Source organism: Nicotiana tabacum, chromosome 15 (assembly GCF_000715075.1).
Source record: "Nicotiana tabacum cultivar K326 chromosome 15, ASM71507v2, whole genome shotgun sequence".
Lineage (NCBI taxonomy): Eukaryota > Viridiplantae > Streptophyta > Magnoliopsida > Solanales > Solanaceae > Nicotiana > Nicotiana tabacum.
In genome coordinates, this window is record NC_134094.1 from 22404363 (window position 1) to 22420916 (window position 16554).

The following is a 16554-nucleotide window of genomic DNA, read 5'->3' on the forward strand; positions in this document are numbered from 1 at the left end:
TATGGTGATATTTAAACGAACACAAAGTCTATAAAGAAAGATAAATCTTTGGCACAAACTTACACTATTTAGTCTTAAGCACCCCATAAAATTTGTACGACGACAATATAATAAAATATTTAAATCTAAGGAGTTTCTAAATATAGTCATATGAAATATAAAATGGAACATGTTTGAGTTCTGTGTATGTAGGAATGTTTTATCCTCGAGACTTTCCGACACGACTTTAAATTTAGTCGAGTAGATACCGAATGAAACACCAAAAACATAATAAAATATAAAATGGAACAGAGCATAGAATAGTAGAAAATAAATTTACACTCTTTCTCATTCTCAACCAATAATTTACAATTCCCGTGATCTCAAAACTGGATATTCAAACAAAAAAGGGTGATAAAACCAAAAAAGAAAAGAAGAAAACAGAAGAAAAGATCACACTATATTTTGAGCTCACTGGTTTTGTCCATGGCTATGTTGAGAATCTCCATTACTCTCTTCTCTAATCTCAATCACCACTTGTTCTAATTTCTCCTTCTCATCACTTCCCTTTTCCAAATTTTCCTCACATTTATTCAAATTACTTCCATCACCTAAAACAGTACCAACTTTACTTAACATTAACATAGGCGTAGCCAAAAAACTTGGGTTCAAATCTCCAGCCATTATAACAACAATCTTCTCCTCAAACTCCGGCATCGCCTTCACAGCTCCGGTCGCCGGTTTTTCACCGGCGCCGGCCTCAGTATCATCTTGTGACTGATTATCGTCATGTTCTCTTAAATGGGAAGAGAGTTTCCAGTAAGAACAAGCTAATATTAATAGAGCAAAAGCTATTAATCCTAACATGGCTGCTAATCCGCCGAAGAGATACGGCACCGGAGAATGCCATGGCGATCTTTGAACTATCGCCGGCGGTGAAAATGTAGCTTTTATCGTTGGTGATGAAGTTGTAGAAAAACCACTTCCTGTTCTCATTTTCTTTTCTTTTTTGGAGGTTTTTTAAATCTCTTTGGGGTTTTAAAAAGGGGAATGAGAGAGAGAATTAAAGAGGAAATTAAGTTTTAGAGGAAATTGAGGACTGTTTTCTCTTTTTTTTGCTTTAGCTTGAGAAAATGCAGAGTGGTGAATGTGTATTTATAAGCAGAACAAGGGGAACCTGTGGAAGGGGAAGGAAAGGAGAAAGGTAGAAAATTCCTAAAAGGGGAAGTTGAAAAGTTCAGAAGAGAAAATAGAAGGTTTTACTATTCATGAATTTTTAAAAAGGGAATGGGCATTGAGAAATGAGAGTTACAATTTTGTTTTTTTATTTCATTCTTAAATATTGGTTGTCTTAATAATTAGAAAATAGATTCTTTTTGGTTCCTGTTCGGCGTTTGATATCCGACTTGAGGTCCCACTAGTTTGGATTAACCTTGGAAAATTTTACTACTTTTTATGTAAATCAAAAGAGGAGATGGTTTATCGAAAATAACTTTTTATCTTTTTAAGATAGGGTAATGTCCGTATACACACTACTCCTCGCAGATCTCACTCGTAGGGTTACAATGGGTTTATTATTATTGTTGTTGACTTTCTAATCTTCGAAAATAGTAGAAAAAGATTTCGTACACTTTTTAATCTATACTTTCATCCAACGATAAAAATTATCCATAATACTCGCAACATCTATTCGCAACACCTATTTGAAAATATTAATAGACAGAATTATCTAATACAATTATTATTAGGGGATATATAGCAAATGAATAATCAAAGTACACAAACTGACTCGAACACCACCATTATCGTCACGGATACGACATGTGCAAGGCAAAAACAAGAGGGAAGTCTGATCCTTTCTTTTTTGCAGCTTTGCTGGGTGCAATTTGTTGAATATTGATGATGAATCACAAGAGTCATGACATGACAATGGACCTAAAAACATGAAGCATGCTTTGCGGATTCTATTTTCCTGTGCTATTACAAAATTCTTTCTCATGGCCAATTTCATTGATACCTCTTTATATGTGAAAATAATTTGGTTTCATTTTCATACTATAACTAGCTTGGCAGGAAAAAAGGCTCTTCTAAAATCCCATTCTCAATAAAACCGAACTTACATGAAATTGCTTAAATTTGTCAGACTCTTCCTCTTTGCGTTGAGCTCTTTTTTTCCTCTTTAACAAAATTATTCAAGTTATTTAAATGCATAAGAATAAAATTTCATAAATTTGGCACACCCTTCCTCTTTGCATTGAGCTCTCTTTTCCACTTTAACAAAATTATTCAAGTTATTTAAATGCATAAAAAGAAAAATGCATAAATTTCTCACACTCTTCCTCTTCGCATTGAGCTCTTTTTTCCTCTTTAACAAAATTATTCAAGTTATTTAAATGCATAAGAATATCAATGCATAAATTGGTCACACTCTTCCTCTTTGCATTGAGCTCTTTTTTCCTCTTTAGCAAAATTATTCAAGTTAATTAAATGCATAAGAATATCATAATGTCCCTATTTCATGTGGCAGAGTCAAGATTTTTATTAAGGAATTCAAAATATAAAAAAATAAAAATTTGAAGAAGCCAAATAGAATTCAACATCCAATATATATATATATATATATGCTCATGATTTGTACTACGGAAAAATGTATAAAATTCAGTAAATTACTATTGTTTATTTGACTTGTTAAGATCATTGGAATTGGATAGTTACTAGTTGGCTTACCTAGCGGGTTGGGTTAGGTGCCATCACGACTAGTGGATTTGGGGTCGTTGCATAGTGCATTGCTGAAGGCTGCTGGTTCTGGTGTGATCGCACCTGCGGCTGGTTTTGCACAGGTGCGATGGTCGCAGAAGCGACAAAGGAGTCGCAGGAGCGAAGGTGTTGCTGGGAGCAGGAGTCCGCAGAAGCGGAGGATTTATCCGCATCTGCGAAGGCACAGATGCGGTGCGAGAGGTGCAAGAGAGCGAACATATATATATATATATATATATATATATATATATATATATATATATATATATATATATATATATATATATATATATATATTTCGGCTACGTGTATATACTGTAATTTTTTGGCTAAGGTTCAGATGAATCCCTTTCAACAGCAAATTATCTAATTACATTCAAATATTAATGAGCTTAAATGTGTTTGAGTTAGCAAAAAAAGTCCATTTCTACCCATTATTATATGTAAAATTCAGACATCTGTCACATCTCCTGATGAAGTCTAAATGAATACAGTTACTCACTAATTACTGTGTTCTGAGCAAGGATAAGCAGGTGCGCTTTTTGACCACCTTAAATTAGCAAAGAGAACATCATTAAGACAAATTACGTAGTCCAGAACCTAAATGTTGTTATTTTTGACTCAAGAGATCAAAATTGGTGGGGAAAAAATGAACATAGTTTAATTTATATATAGTGCATGTTGCGCTATATTTTAATGTCATTTTCCAAAGGCGTATCTAGGTTAATGGGTATGGGTTCACGTGAACTCATACTCCTCTCCCTAAACCATGTATAAAAATGTCATATTTTTCAAAATTATTTAAATATATATGTGTATGCACCCATGCTCAAAAACTCCTATGATGCAATTGTTATTGAGTGCACCTCTACAAGTGACATTGGCAGTTCAAATCCCACTCCAAATGATCTTGTTTTTCGGTACGGGGTATAGATATATATATGAAACTTACTAAAATTTTAAAAAGAATATAATTTTGAACTTATAATTTCAAAAGTGTAGTGAGTTCATGGTAAGAGACTAAAGTTAAACCCGTCAAATGTAAATTCTAGATCCAGCTCTTCACAACAGTGCACTCATCCTCTTGAAATCCTGGATCCGCCTCTGTTTACCCCGTTAAGGAATACATGCGCTATACTTAATTAATATTCATATACTAATCAATTACAAATCAGAGTTACCAATTTGTCGTACTCCAATGTGAGTGACACCTTAACAATACTCTGTGGAGAAACTATAGTGTATCGAGTTATTCTGCACCACAGCCTCACCGCCCCAATATAATGCAACCCTAATTTTTCGTTTATCAAACATTGTAGCAAGATTCAAAGAGAAAAGGTATATATTGATGAAGATGAAGCGATGTATAAAGTTTGATGAAGAACAAAAGAAAATTCGGTTCAAATTTACTCAAGAATGATTTTTTCAAGAATGAACGCTCGGCCTTAAGTAAACAACTATTCAATGCTTAGGGATGGTAATTGTTCAGTATTGCGCATGTAGTATATGCGATATACACATAGCGCATATATTACATGCGCTATACAATAAATTTTTATGTTTGTTCAAATATTGAGTATAACGCATGTAATTACATGCGCTATATATAAAATTGAGTTCATCTCTTTTCTTCACCTATTTTGATCTCTTGAGTAAAAAATAGCAACATTTAGGTTTCGGACTCTTGCCAATGAACAAACTTAAAATACTTACATATTGTTAAAATTTAAGACAGTTTTAATTCTTAAGACCTAATATAATTAATTAAAGACCGACACATTTTAGAGTATGACCTAGTGGTCAATGAACATTAGACGATTTATTTCTGTTGCCTAAATTTAGTTGATAAAATAACCCGATAACTACACTAATAGAAGGTAGAGTAATAAGATTCAGGTGAAACGGTCGAGGTACGCGTTAATGGTTTCCGCACAAAAGTTATAATAAAATAAAATAAAATTTTTGACCGTAAATCTTAGATTGTTTATGAGTCTAATATGGAAGCGACAGGAGGATGTTGTTATTGACACCAGCCATTAGTATATTATTCATAGAAGGGAATTAATCTGTCTCTATAATGATGAAATGCAATACAACATTATCTGATTGAAAATGAAAACAGATCCTAGATTTGGGCCCACCAAGTGGGCCCTTAGTTGGGCCTAGTGGCAATAGTTAAGTCCATATCTAAGCAATAGGGAAACCGCACTCAGGTTTTTCAATCATTAAGCAAAGTCCAAAGAGGTGAATAAAAGAATAGAATTGGTGGGTAAAGTGAAACATATAAATCACTCATTATATACCATTATTTACTTTATGATTTGATGTTATTGTCTCATACATATCCACTAAACCAGTAGAATTTAAAAATAAATTTTGCATTTCTTTTGTGAAAATTTCTACTCTTTTGACTTCCTATTTTATGTGAAGATGTTTAATTAGATACCGCGTTTAGAAAATTTTAAAAAAACTTTTGATATATGCCAAAAGTATATAAAATACCAAAATTATCATTTTAGGTGTGTGATAATTAGAGTGGCACATGTCTTTTTATTTTTTCTTTCTTTAAAAAAAATAATTTTTTATATTAAGTGGGTCAGAACAAGTTATGCCACTGAGGGTAAAATAAAGATGTTAAGATCAAATAGTTTGCAAGAAGAGCAAAGTATTATTTTTAGGACAAACTAAAAATAAAAACGTATCACATAAAATTGAAAAAATATTTTTTTTAAAAAAATCTGTTATAATTTGAAAGGAAAATTTTAATGGTCCTATCAGATATAAAATAAAGGAAAACTATTTCATAAATCATTTTTTTTCTGATACTTGATTAATGTACAAGCCAGCGCACTAGAAGTTCCCAAATAGGTGACTGGAATATTACAATAATAAAATTTTTACTCCTTATTCGGATTGAATTTATGTGTACTCATTAGAAAGCTGGTGTAGTTATAAATGTATCATAAATTGTGATGTGATGGATAAGATCTCTCTACCCTTAATTAAAAGTCTTGCGTTTGAGTCCTAGGAAGGAAAGTAAGTCTAGCAGGGAACACTTCCTTCTTTAATGAACTTCATGCGACCTCGATCCGAATTAATCAAGGCCTAAATACGAGTACTAAACATCGAATAGAAAATCAAAAATAAAAGAACCAATAAATGGAGGCATGACCCAAACAACTAACGACACATGGACATAAATGGTAAGAATAAGAGTCATCGCACAAGAAACTTGTGCTCCTCTTGGATGACGTAAGTGTTTCCTTCTATTTTATTGAAAACATTTCTTTCAAAAAGAAAATATTTCAATAGTTTAAAAGATGAAAAAAAGTTTGCAAGGACAACTTGATCCTCTTCCCTAGAGATCTCAGACGAGAGAACCCTAGGAGCCCCTTTGACTTCAATTACCGTTTATGTATGATCCATATCAAATCTAATTGATTTATAAAAATAAACACCAAACGAATTAAAAATACCTAAAATAAAGACATGTTGATATTTTTTTTTGATGAATTCATTCTGCAACCTTAGACTTAAAGAGTAAATACAGATAAAAATTATTTTGATTTACTTGTCTTGAAAATATTTTATGGTCTAGACGTCGTAGAGAAACATCATCAACACATATTATCCGGAAAAAGTATTTTTTTAGAAGCTTCTATAGTTGAATATTCACCGTTAATAGTTAATTTGAGTGAAATGCATATGTCTATCATTGGAAAAGCAATACTCTTCATGTTCAATTTTATGTGAATTATGTCCTAAGTATTTCGTTTTTAAAAATAATATATTTTTATATTTAAGATAATTAAACTTTAATCTTATTATTTTATTATTAATGAAAAATTTTTATAACCACACAAATAATATGACATGTTTAATATTACGAGTTCATATATATATATATATATATATATATATATATATATATACTCATTATTCAAGATGAGATGCGTCCTAAATGCATTATGAATTATGTCATAACTTAGCATATTAAGATTATTATTATATAAAGCTAATCATGGTCGCCGTATCTGAGTTAAATACAAATCACAAAGAAATGGCACTAATAATTTTCAAATAGTGGGCATTTGCTTTTTGCGTTGTCTGTTCTAATCATCCCATCTGCACGCCCAATTAAATAAAAGAGACTAATATATATAATAATTATTATTATTATTGTTGTGAGTGGATAGGGCACAAACAGTTCAACAACAAAAAGAAAGAAAGAAAAAACAAAGATATTTGTTATGTGCTGTTGTACCCTATGTTTGATCGTGCAATCGTACTATGGTGAGCCCTACATTGCTCTGTGACCTGTGTAGTAGAGTTCCAATCTACCAATTATATTTTCTTGAACTATCTTATTATTTAATACACTCTACAGTGGCTCTATAGTGTCAAAAATAGGGTGAGATATACGTCGCATTACATATTTTTATCTTCCTATACATTATTTAAAATTTTATTAGGTTCTACTCAAGTTTTAATTTAATTATATAGACATATACAATTTACCAATTATATACACTTTAGGAATTAAAGGAGTATCTCTTTATATTAGGAATTGAATAAGGAATCAATTATTTCTTATCCTTATTCTCTCTCCCTCTGTCTCTCTCTCGCGTCTCTCTGTCTCTCAATCTCTCATTCTCTGTTCTTTTCCCAATTTTTTATTCCTCTGATGTCCTCTATTTTTTATCATTTCATGTTGTATATATTTTTAATGAAATTTATCAATGAATTTCAATCGTTTTACTATAGAATTTTAACTTAGCAATTTTCTTTCATGTTGCACAATTGGTGTTCAAATTGAAATTGTCAATCAATAAAATTTTGAAGGTGTTTGACTCTCCACCATGGATAACCATTAAAAAGCTTTGAAGCTTTGAATTCGAATTTGAGTTTTTAAAAACCATTATTTATTTGGATTGGATGTCGTTGCAAACACTTGAGAATAATGTTTGGACTTTATATCTCAATTTTGAGGGTGTTTGATGAAGATTAGACTTAATTTTGGCTTACTTTCAGATTGAAACTCGAAGAAGAAGAACACATGTGTCACGCCCCATCCTCAGGAGGTGCGACCGACGCTCAACCGAGTGAACCCGGCCGAGCAAGCATGTTAGATACTTTCTATCCAATTTACCCATGATCAAGAAAAGACGTGATTTCATTAATTATATCATAGTAAGCTCATTCATACAATCCTAAATCGTTTCATTAGTCATTGCGCCTTTAATTCTCAAAATACACATTTCTTAAGTCTTAGAGGAACAAGTGATCCACACAATATATACTTGTTCAACATTCCCAACACCCATACACAACCCACAAAGTGTCTATAGAGCCTCTAAAAATACAAAAGAGAGTAAAGATAGTGCCGACAATAAGGCCCCGGCTATACCTCAAAAAGTGACCATAATATAAACAAAAAGGTACAATACATGACCCCAGAATGAAATGGGGCTCACCGAGTCCCCTGAGAAGATGCCTCTAAAGATACAAAAGAGAGTAAAGATGGTGCCGACAACAAGGCCCCGGCTATACCTCAAAAAGTGATTAGAATATAAACAAAAGGTACAATACATGACCCCCAGAATGAAATGGGACTCACCGAGTCCGCTGAGAAGAGGATGCAACACTATTTGTAATCAACGTTGTCTGCTATGTAACCACCTGCGTCCATTTAAAGATGCAGCGCCCCGGCAAAAGGGACGTTAGTACCGTCGAATAACACTAGTATGTAAAGATAAACATCAACTCAATAGAATGAATAATAATAATACAAGAAGAATAGTAAAGAATTCAATAAGGGCTTCAAATAATAGTAAAACAACAAGTTAAGGATCATATACGTTTTCAAGACAATTTCCATATTATTAGGTTAGGTGACCTTTAGTACCGATATTTCATAATTCATAATACCTCCGTATTCTTACACGGAGTCCGATCTCGGCTCGATCGGCTAGGCTATCTCATTTGAGACATTACCACAAATTCATTATAATTTCCAGCACAGTGCCACCATGTGTGCGGTATGGCGTCCGATCACGGCCCGATCGGCTAGTCCATCTCGTTTGAGACATCAACCATTTTCACAATTTCATCCACAATACCACCGTGTTATTACACGGAGTCCGATCTCGGCCCGATCGGCTAAGCCATCTCATTTGAGACATCACCCATATTCAATCAGTCATCTTAATTCATATTTCTTCCCCATACTTTCAATATAATAGCACGAGTGGCCCCAATTATAAAATTATTTTTGGCGCTAGGCCGTATTTCATAATTCAAGTTCTTTTTCACATTCCAACATTATTATTATCAGCAACAATATGGCTTCCTATTCAAGACGTTAAATTCACATATGAGCAATTTGAGAGTCTTAGGCACATAGAGGCTTTTCATACAGTTTGGCATAATAACTTTTATTTTGATCTTGACATGAAATCTTAACATTGCTAGCACATATTTCACATTTTGAACACATCCTCAAATAGCAAGATAACATGATAAAACATTTAGAATAAAGATTGAACTTACATCCTTCAACACAAACACATTAGAAATCGCCAGTTCTATAATGATCAAGGGCTTACTCAAATTACATGAACATCGTGGGGTTCGATTCTAAGAAGAAGGGGGTTTAGCCATCATACCTTAATTGAGCTTCTTAAAACTCTAAGATGTTCCGGAATATTAGGAACTTTAATCTATTTTAGCAATATAATAAAATTGAACCAAAATTAGGAAGATGGACATAGTTTTAGCTCATTTGAGCATATTATCAAACACTAGGTGTGCATCAATATTTTAAGCCCATTTTTGTGGAAGATTCAATCTTTCCCCAACCCATTCTCTATCATTTTTAGCTCACAATCTTCCCATTTACCTTAGGAACACATGCATGCAAAGACAACAACCTCCACACCCAATAATTGCCTTTCTAATTACCCCATTTTTGCAAAATTTCGAAATTGAGATTTAGGACATAGATTCTTACCTTTAGGGTGAAAACTTCCTTTGTTAATCCTCAATAATTGAGCAAGAATTGATGGATAATGGTTGAAGGTTGCTCCCCCACTCTAAGAACTCCCCCTCTCACTCTAAAATATCAGAAATGTGCTCAGAATGGTCTATGGGGTGTGTTTTAACGGAATAGGGTCGGGTTTAAAAAACCCAAAAATGAAGCTCCAAAACAGGTTATGCGGTCGGATAATGCGACCGCATAGTGTTTATGAGTGTCTGCGAAATGACCACGAAAATAGGGGCCAGAACTGGAAAGGAACTGATCTGGTCTGTGTTCACTATGCGGCCCGCAGACCTGTTCTGCGGTCACATAATGCACCGCAGAACGGTTTTGCGGTCGCATAGTGCACCGCAGAACCTCCCTCCGAAAAATCTCAAGACGGGATATGCGACAAGAATGCGGCACACGAAATAGTTATGCGGTCGCGATGGCCGCGAAATTGGGCATAAAAAATGCCTCAGAAATCTGCCCCACTCTACGACCAGTCTACGGTCCGCAGAGTGGTTCTGCGGCCGCAGAAATACGTACTTCTGCCCAATATTTTCCTTCAACTCCCAGCGCACGGTTCAATCCAAAAAGTCCTAAATTAACCTCTACGCCTACTTTGGCATCACGAAACTCGGGTTTTTAGGAAAATATTTACTAGGCCTTACAACCTCCCCCACTTAAGATCATTCATCCTCGAATGAGGGTCAGGGTCTACTATTAGCACCTTATGCAACTTAGTTTTCATACCCTACACTAGCAACCCCAAATTTAACTAACTCTCTAAATTTCCAAATATTTCGCCAGAGTTTCCATGTAACTAGGCCTATCCACATGTGAGATAACCCTAGAAACACATCCTTAAAACATATTCATAAACCAATAACATAATATAACTCATAACAACACCAACCATGGCCTCGTGTAAACAACATATAATCAAAAGGAACACCTATACATTAACTGAACAAGTGATACAAAATTCATAGGCGATATGTTCATAAAATAAAGGATTACACAACTATTCAAACAAGTAAGGATACTTCTTCTTCATTTCTTCCTCGGCCTCCCACGTGGCCTCTTCAACCTGTTGATTTCGCCATAACACTTTCACGGAGGCAATTTCTTCATTCCTCAACTTTCGGACTTGCCTATCAAGAATGGCAACTGGAATCTCTTCATATGATAATTCTTCATTAACCTCAATGGTCTCAACCGGCACAATAGATGGCGGATCTCCAACTACCTTCTTCAACAAAGACACATAGAATACCGGATTTACTAATGGCATCTCGGGTGGTAGCTCAAGTTTGTACGCCACCCAACCGATCCTCTAGATAATTTTGTATGGCCCGACATACCTCGGACTCGATTTCCCTTTCTTCCCAAACCGCAAAATACCCTTCATGGGGGAAATCTTCAAGAATACCCAATAATCTTCTTTGAACTCTAAGTCTCTGCGACGGACATCCGAATAAGATTTTTGACGACTCTGAGCAGTTTTTAACCGCTCCTTTATGATATTAACTTTTTCCATAGCATGATGTACAAGGTCTGGCCCTATTAACTCTGCTTCCCCAATCTCGAACCACCCAATGGGAGATCAACATCTCCTACCATACAATGCCTCAAATGGTGACATTTGAATACTTGCATGAAAGTTGTTGTTATAAGAAAACTCTATGAGTGGCAAATGATCATTCCAGCTACCCTTGAAATCAAGAACACAAGCATGCAACATAGTCCGCTCTGCTTGCCCGTCGATCTGTGGATGGAAGGCTGTACTAAGATTCACCTGAATACCCAAACCTTGCTAAAATTTCTTCCAAAAATTTACCGTGAACTGAGCCTCTCGATCGGAAATGATAGAAACTGGAGTTCCATGCAGCATGACTATTTCCTTGATATACAACTGAGCATACTGTTCCGCTGTGTCGGTAGATTTAACAGGCAAGAAGTGTGCTGATTTCGTGAGTCGGTCCACGATCACCTTGAGTCAAACTTGCATGGAGTACATGGCCCCACAAAATCCATATTAGTCATCTCCCACTTTCACATTGGAATTTCTATGTTTTGTGCCAACCCACCAGGCTGTTGATGTTCGGCCTTCACTTGTTGACAGTTCGGACACCTTGCCACAAAGTCCGCCACATTCCTTTTCATGTCATTCCACCAATAGACTTCTTTGAGATCGTGATACATCTTTGTAGAACCTGGATGCACGGAATACCTAGAAGCATGAGTCTTGGTCATGATTCTTTCTCGGAGACCATCTACATTCGGAACACACAGTCGCCCTTGGTACCTTAGTGTACCATCGTCCATGCCAAGAGTAAAAGCCATAGTTTTATGTTTGTGAATCCTCTCATTCAACTGTACCAACAATGGATCGTTGTACTGTTTCTCTTTGACTTCCACAATAAGTGATGATTCAGCCCTATTTTGTACAATCACCCCTCCTTCATTAGAGTCTGTAAGACGAACTCCCAAACTAGCCAATCGATGGATTTCCTTGGCCAATGGCCTTTGATATACCTCCAAGTGTGCTAAACTACCCATATATTTCTGGCTAAGAGCATCTGCCACAACATTGGCTTTCCCCGGGTGATATAGAATATCGATGTCGTAATCCTTGAGTAACTCAAGCCATCTTCTCTGCCTCAGATTTAGCTCCTTTTGTTTGAAAATATATTGAAGACTCTTGTGGTCCGTGAATACCTCTACATGGACCCCATATAAATAGTGACGCCAAATTTTCAATGCAAAAACTACCGCCGCCATTTCTAAGTCATGTGTTGGATAATTCTTTTCATGATTTATGAGTTGCTTAGAAGCATAGGCTATAACCTTGTCGTGTTGCATTAATACACACCCAAGCCCAATTCTTGAAGCATCGCAATATACCACAAACCCTTTTGTACCCTATGGCAGGGTCAACACCGGCGCCATAGTCAATTTCGATTTCAACTCCTAGAAGCTCCTTTCACAAGCATCGGACCATTGGAACTTAACTGCCTTCTGAGTCAATTTAGTCAACGGAGAGGCAAGAGTAGAAAACCCCTCCACAAACTTCCTGTAATACCCTGCTAAGCCCAAGAAACTGTGAATCTTGATTGGCGTTGTAGGTCTGGGCCAATTCTTTACTACTGAAATCTTTTGAGGATCAACCATGATTCTTCTCTAGCGACAACATGACCGTCTAGACAAAATTCACATTTTAAAAACTTCGCATACAATTGGTGCTGATAAAGAGCCTGCAAAACTACCCTGAGATGATCGACACGGTCCTCCCGACCTCGTGAATACACAAGAATATCGTCAATGAACACGATCACAAAGGAGTCGAGGAAAGGCTTGAAAACCCGACCTCGTGCACTATGCGACCACATAGGAGTTATGTGGTTCGCGAAATGACCGCAAAAATGGGGGCCAGAACTGGAAAGGAACTGATCTGGTCTACGGCCACTATCCTGCAGACCCGTTTTGCGGTCGCATAATGCACCACAAAACGGTTCTGCGAACGCATAGTGCATCGCAGAACGGTTCTGCGGTCGCATAGTGCACCGCAGAACCTCCCTCTAAAAAATCTCAAGGCAGGATATACGACAAGAATGCAGCCCGCGAAACAGTTATGCGGTCGCATAATGGCCGTGAAATTGGGCATCAAAAATGCCCCAGAAATCTGCCCCACTCTGCGACCAGTCTGCGGTCACAGAATGGGCCGCAGAAATGTGTACTTCTGCCCAATATTTTCCTTCGACTCCCAGCGCACTGTTCTACTATTATTAACCTCTACGCCTACTTTGGCATCACGGAACCCGTATTTTTAGGAAAAATTTTACGGGGCCTTACAACATGACATACAATATATTTACGAAATTGTTATAAAGTTGTAGTATAATTATATATAAATAGTAATTATATATTTTTTTTATTTGAATGTTGTATGAAAGTTGAAAAATAGTTGTATACTGTATGAATCTCCGTATAAAATTTATATTTAAATTATCAATACAATCTTTTTACATAAAGTTATTGATATGTATCAAAATTGTATTAAGAGAGATAGTTTTGATTGAAATTTTAGAGAGGAAGAAACACACACCACATACAAAATATATATAAATCAGATACAAAATATACAAAAAGACATATTGTATAAAATTTGTATGAAAATTATATTTAAGTTGTATGATGTTGTAGATGTATATTAACTGGGTAAAAATAATATATGAAAGTTGTAGATACGTTGTAAGTAAGTGTATATTATATAATTAGTTGTATGAAATTTATTTTTAGTATGTATGTTGTTATAGATATATCAATTTATATTAAATTTGTACGAAATTTATTTTTAAATTTGTATGTTGTTGTACCATTAAATTGTATAATATTAATTGTAAGTACGGTGTATCCTTTTTAGTGATGATTTAAATATGTTTCGTTAATTTGTGATAGATTAGTGTATTGGCTAAGTTAACCAATCAAGTGAAGCAGAATATTTTACTAGCCCCGCACGATAGTTATTAACCTCGTAAAATCTTTGGACAAATTTTGATACACATTAACAACTTTATGTAAAAACATAATATTGATAACTTAGATACAAATTTTATACAACGATTCATACATTATAAAACTATTTTTTAACTTTTATACAACATTCAAATAAAAAAAAATATAACTACAACAGAATACAATTTACATACAATTATACTACAACTTTACTACAATTTCGTAAGTATATGTTGTGTCATGTGTTCTTCTTCTTCTTCTTCTTCTTCTTCTTCTTCTTCTTCTTCGAATTTCAATATGAAATTCAGTCAAAATCAAGTGTAATCTTCACCAAACACCCTCAAAATTGAGATATAAACTCCAAACAATATTCCCAATTGTTTGCAACAACACCTAATCTAAACAAAAAAATGGTTTTTAAAAATTCAAATTCGAATTCAAAGCTTCAAAACTTTTTAATGGCTGTCAATGGGAGAGAGTCAAATACTTGAATACTTAAAACTCTTTATTGCTCATCGTCGAGGAGGATTTTCATCCAACTAATTTCAAACCTCTCCGATTACTGTCATAACAAGCTAAAAAGCTTGTTGATAAGGAAAAGAGATAGTTATCTCCTAACACTACGCTAACACCAAAAACTGTTAGATACCAAAAATATCTACTAAGCTAATAAAGCTAATTATGGCTTAAAATAAGTAATACACAGCTGGAAGGATTCTTATTGAAAGAGGAGTGGAGAGAAAATAGGAAAAAGATATAACCAAATCCCTTAATTTAAGGCACTAATGATGGATTGTATATAATTTATAAGTAATCATTGTTTAGGGCGGGTAATATATAAAATTAGGATAATTTTGATAAATAAGAATCAAATATTGTTTATGAAGGAAAAAATCCCCTACTAGATTAACGTCATAAAATGGCACTATTCAAAAAGAGGATTGTGATCTGCGCATAAGAAGCCCAATTCGATCTAAAATTTACTTCCATTTAAATATGAGAACGAAAGTAAGGAGACAAAATCTTAAAACAAAAAACTAACTAAATAAAATGTGGATTTCTAAATCTAAGAGGGCCCTAAAATCCATTTTTCTTGTATTTAATTCGTTTTGTTTAGTTTTGAAGATAATAGTAAATATATGGGAGAGTGAAATGACACAACATTTGGAATCAATGAGAGAATAAAAGAACACAAAAGAAGATCATGTAAATGCACTTAGGAAGCATGGAATATATGGCTGACCTCAAATTGCAAGTGTAATCTTGAGCTAGATTCAAGGATTATGATAGATTTTTAGGCTATTCTCATCCATTTGAAAAGTGCCCTTTAAATGAAATATATACTATAATATTGAAAGAACAACAAAAGCTATTCTCTAATAGTTGTTACAACTGCAAAGTCAACTTTTTTCCTTTTCTATCCCTTGTTAAGTTGGATCCAAGGACTGATATTTTACTATACTACTCCCTTTATTTTATTTTACTTGACGTAATTTGGAGTACGACAACCAAGTTGATTATTTTTTTTAATGTGAATTCGAAAATAAATTTTTTATATTTTTTTAAATAAGATTTATATATTTAGAAATTATATAAGAAATACTATAAGTCACAATAGTTAGCAGTTCAAAAATATTTAAAAGTATTTATTAAAAACGTGGTCAAAGAAAACCTTCTTTGACTCTCCAAATAGTAAATGTGTGGTACGATCCTAGATAAACCGAGCAAAGCGGAGAATATTGAAGATGACCCGAATTATCTAGTGGACCTTTGATTCGCTCCAAGTCCAAGAATGCCCGAGGTATACACGCTGAGGAGCTGCATGGTCTTCAAGAATTGACTAAAAGATGTTTGGAGGATCACTTGGAGGATTTATGCAAAGGATACTATGTTTGGAGTCTTGAGAATTGAAGAATCAAGACCCAAAGTCAGACCTTGTGACACAATTTCACCAAAAGTTGGTTACGGTTCAAGAGGGGGCAGAAAAGCTGAAGAAAATAAGGTTCTTGAATTCATCACGGTTCAGTTGTGTGCGTCACGGTTGGGGTTATAGTTTGGCCTGACGAGTTTTTTTGGGACATTAACTTTGAAACTTTTCCTAGTTTACCCATTGGGTATTTATAACAGCCCAGGGTTATTTTATTAGCAACTTCGCATATTTTGACATAAGAAAACTCTTGAGATCGATTTTGGAACCTCTTTGTTCGAGTTCGACTTTGGATTACCTATTTTCAAGACTTGGGTTCTTGATGGTAATCTTCTTCTCCTTTCTTTATATTTAG

At 34.6% G+C, this 16554-nt stretch overlaps 1 protein-coding gene across 1 annotated transcript; it reads right to left on the bottom strand.

The window, feature by feature from the left end:
* Positions 1-300: 300 nt before the first annotated feature.
* LOC107831368 (protein GLUTAMINE DUMPER 1) lies at positions 301-1246 on the bottom strand. Its single transcript, XM_016659138.2, has one exon. The coding sequence runs from the start codon at positions 973-975 to the stop codon at positions 451-453; it is 525 nt and encodes a 174-aa protein (XP_016514624.1). The 5' UTR covers positions 976-1246; the 3' UTR covers positions 301-450.
* Positions 1247-16554: the final 15308 nt, after the last annotated feature.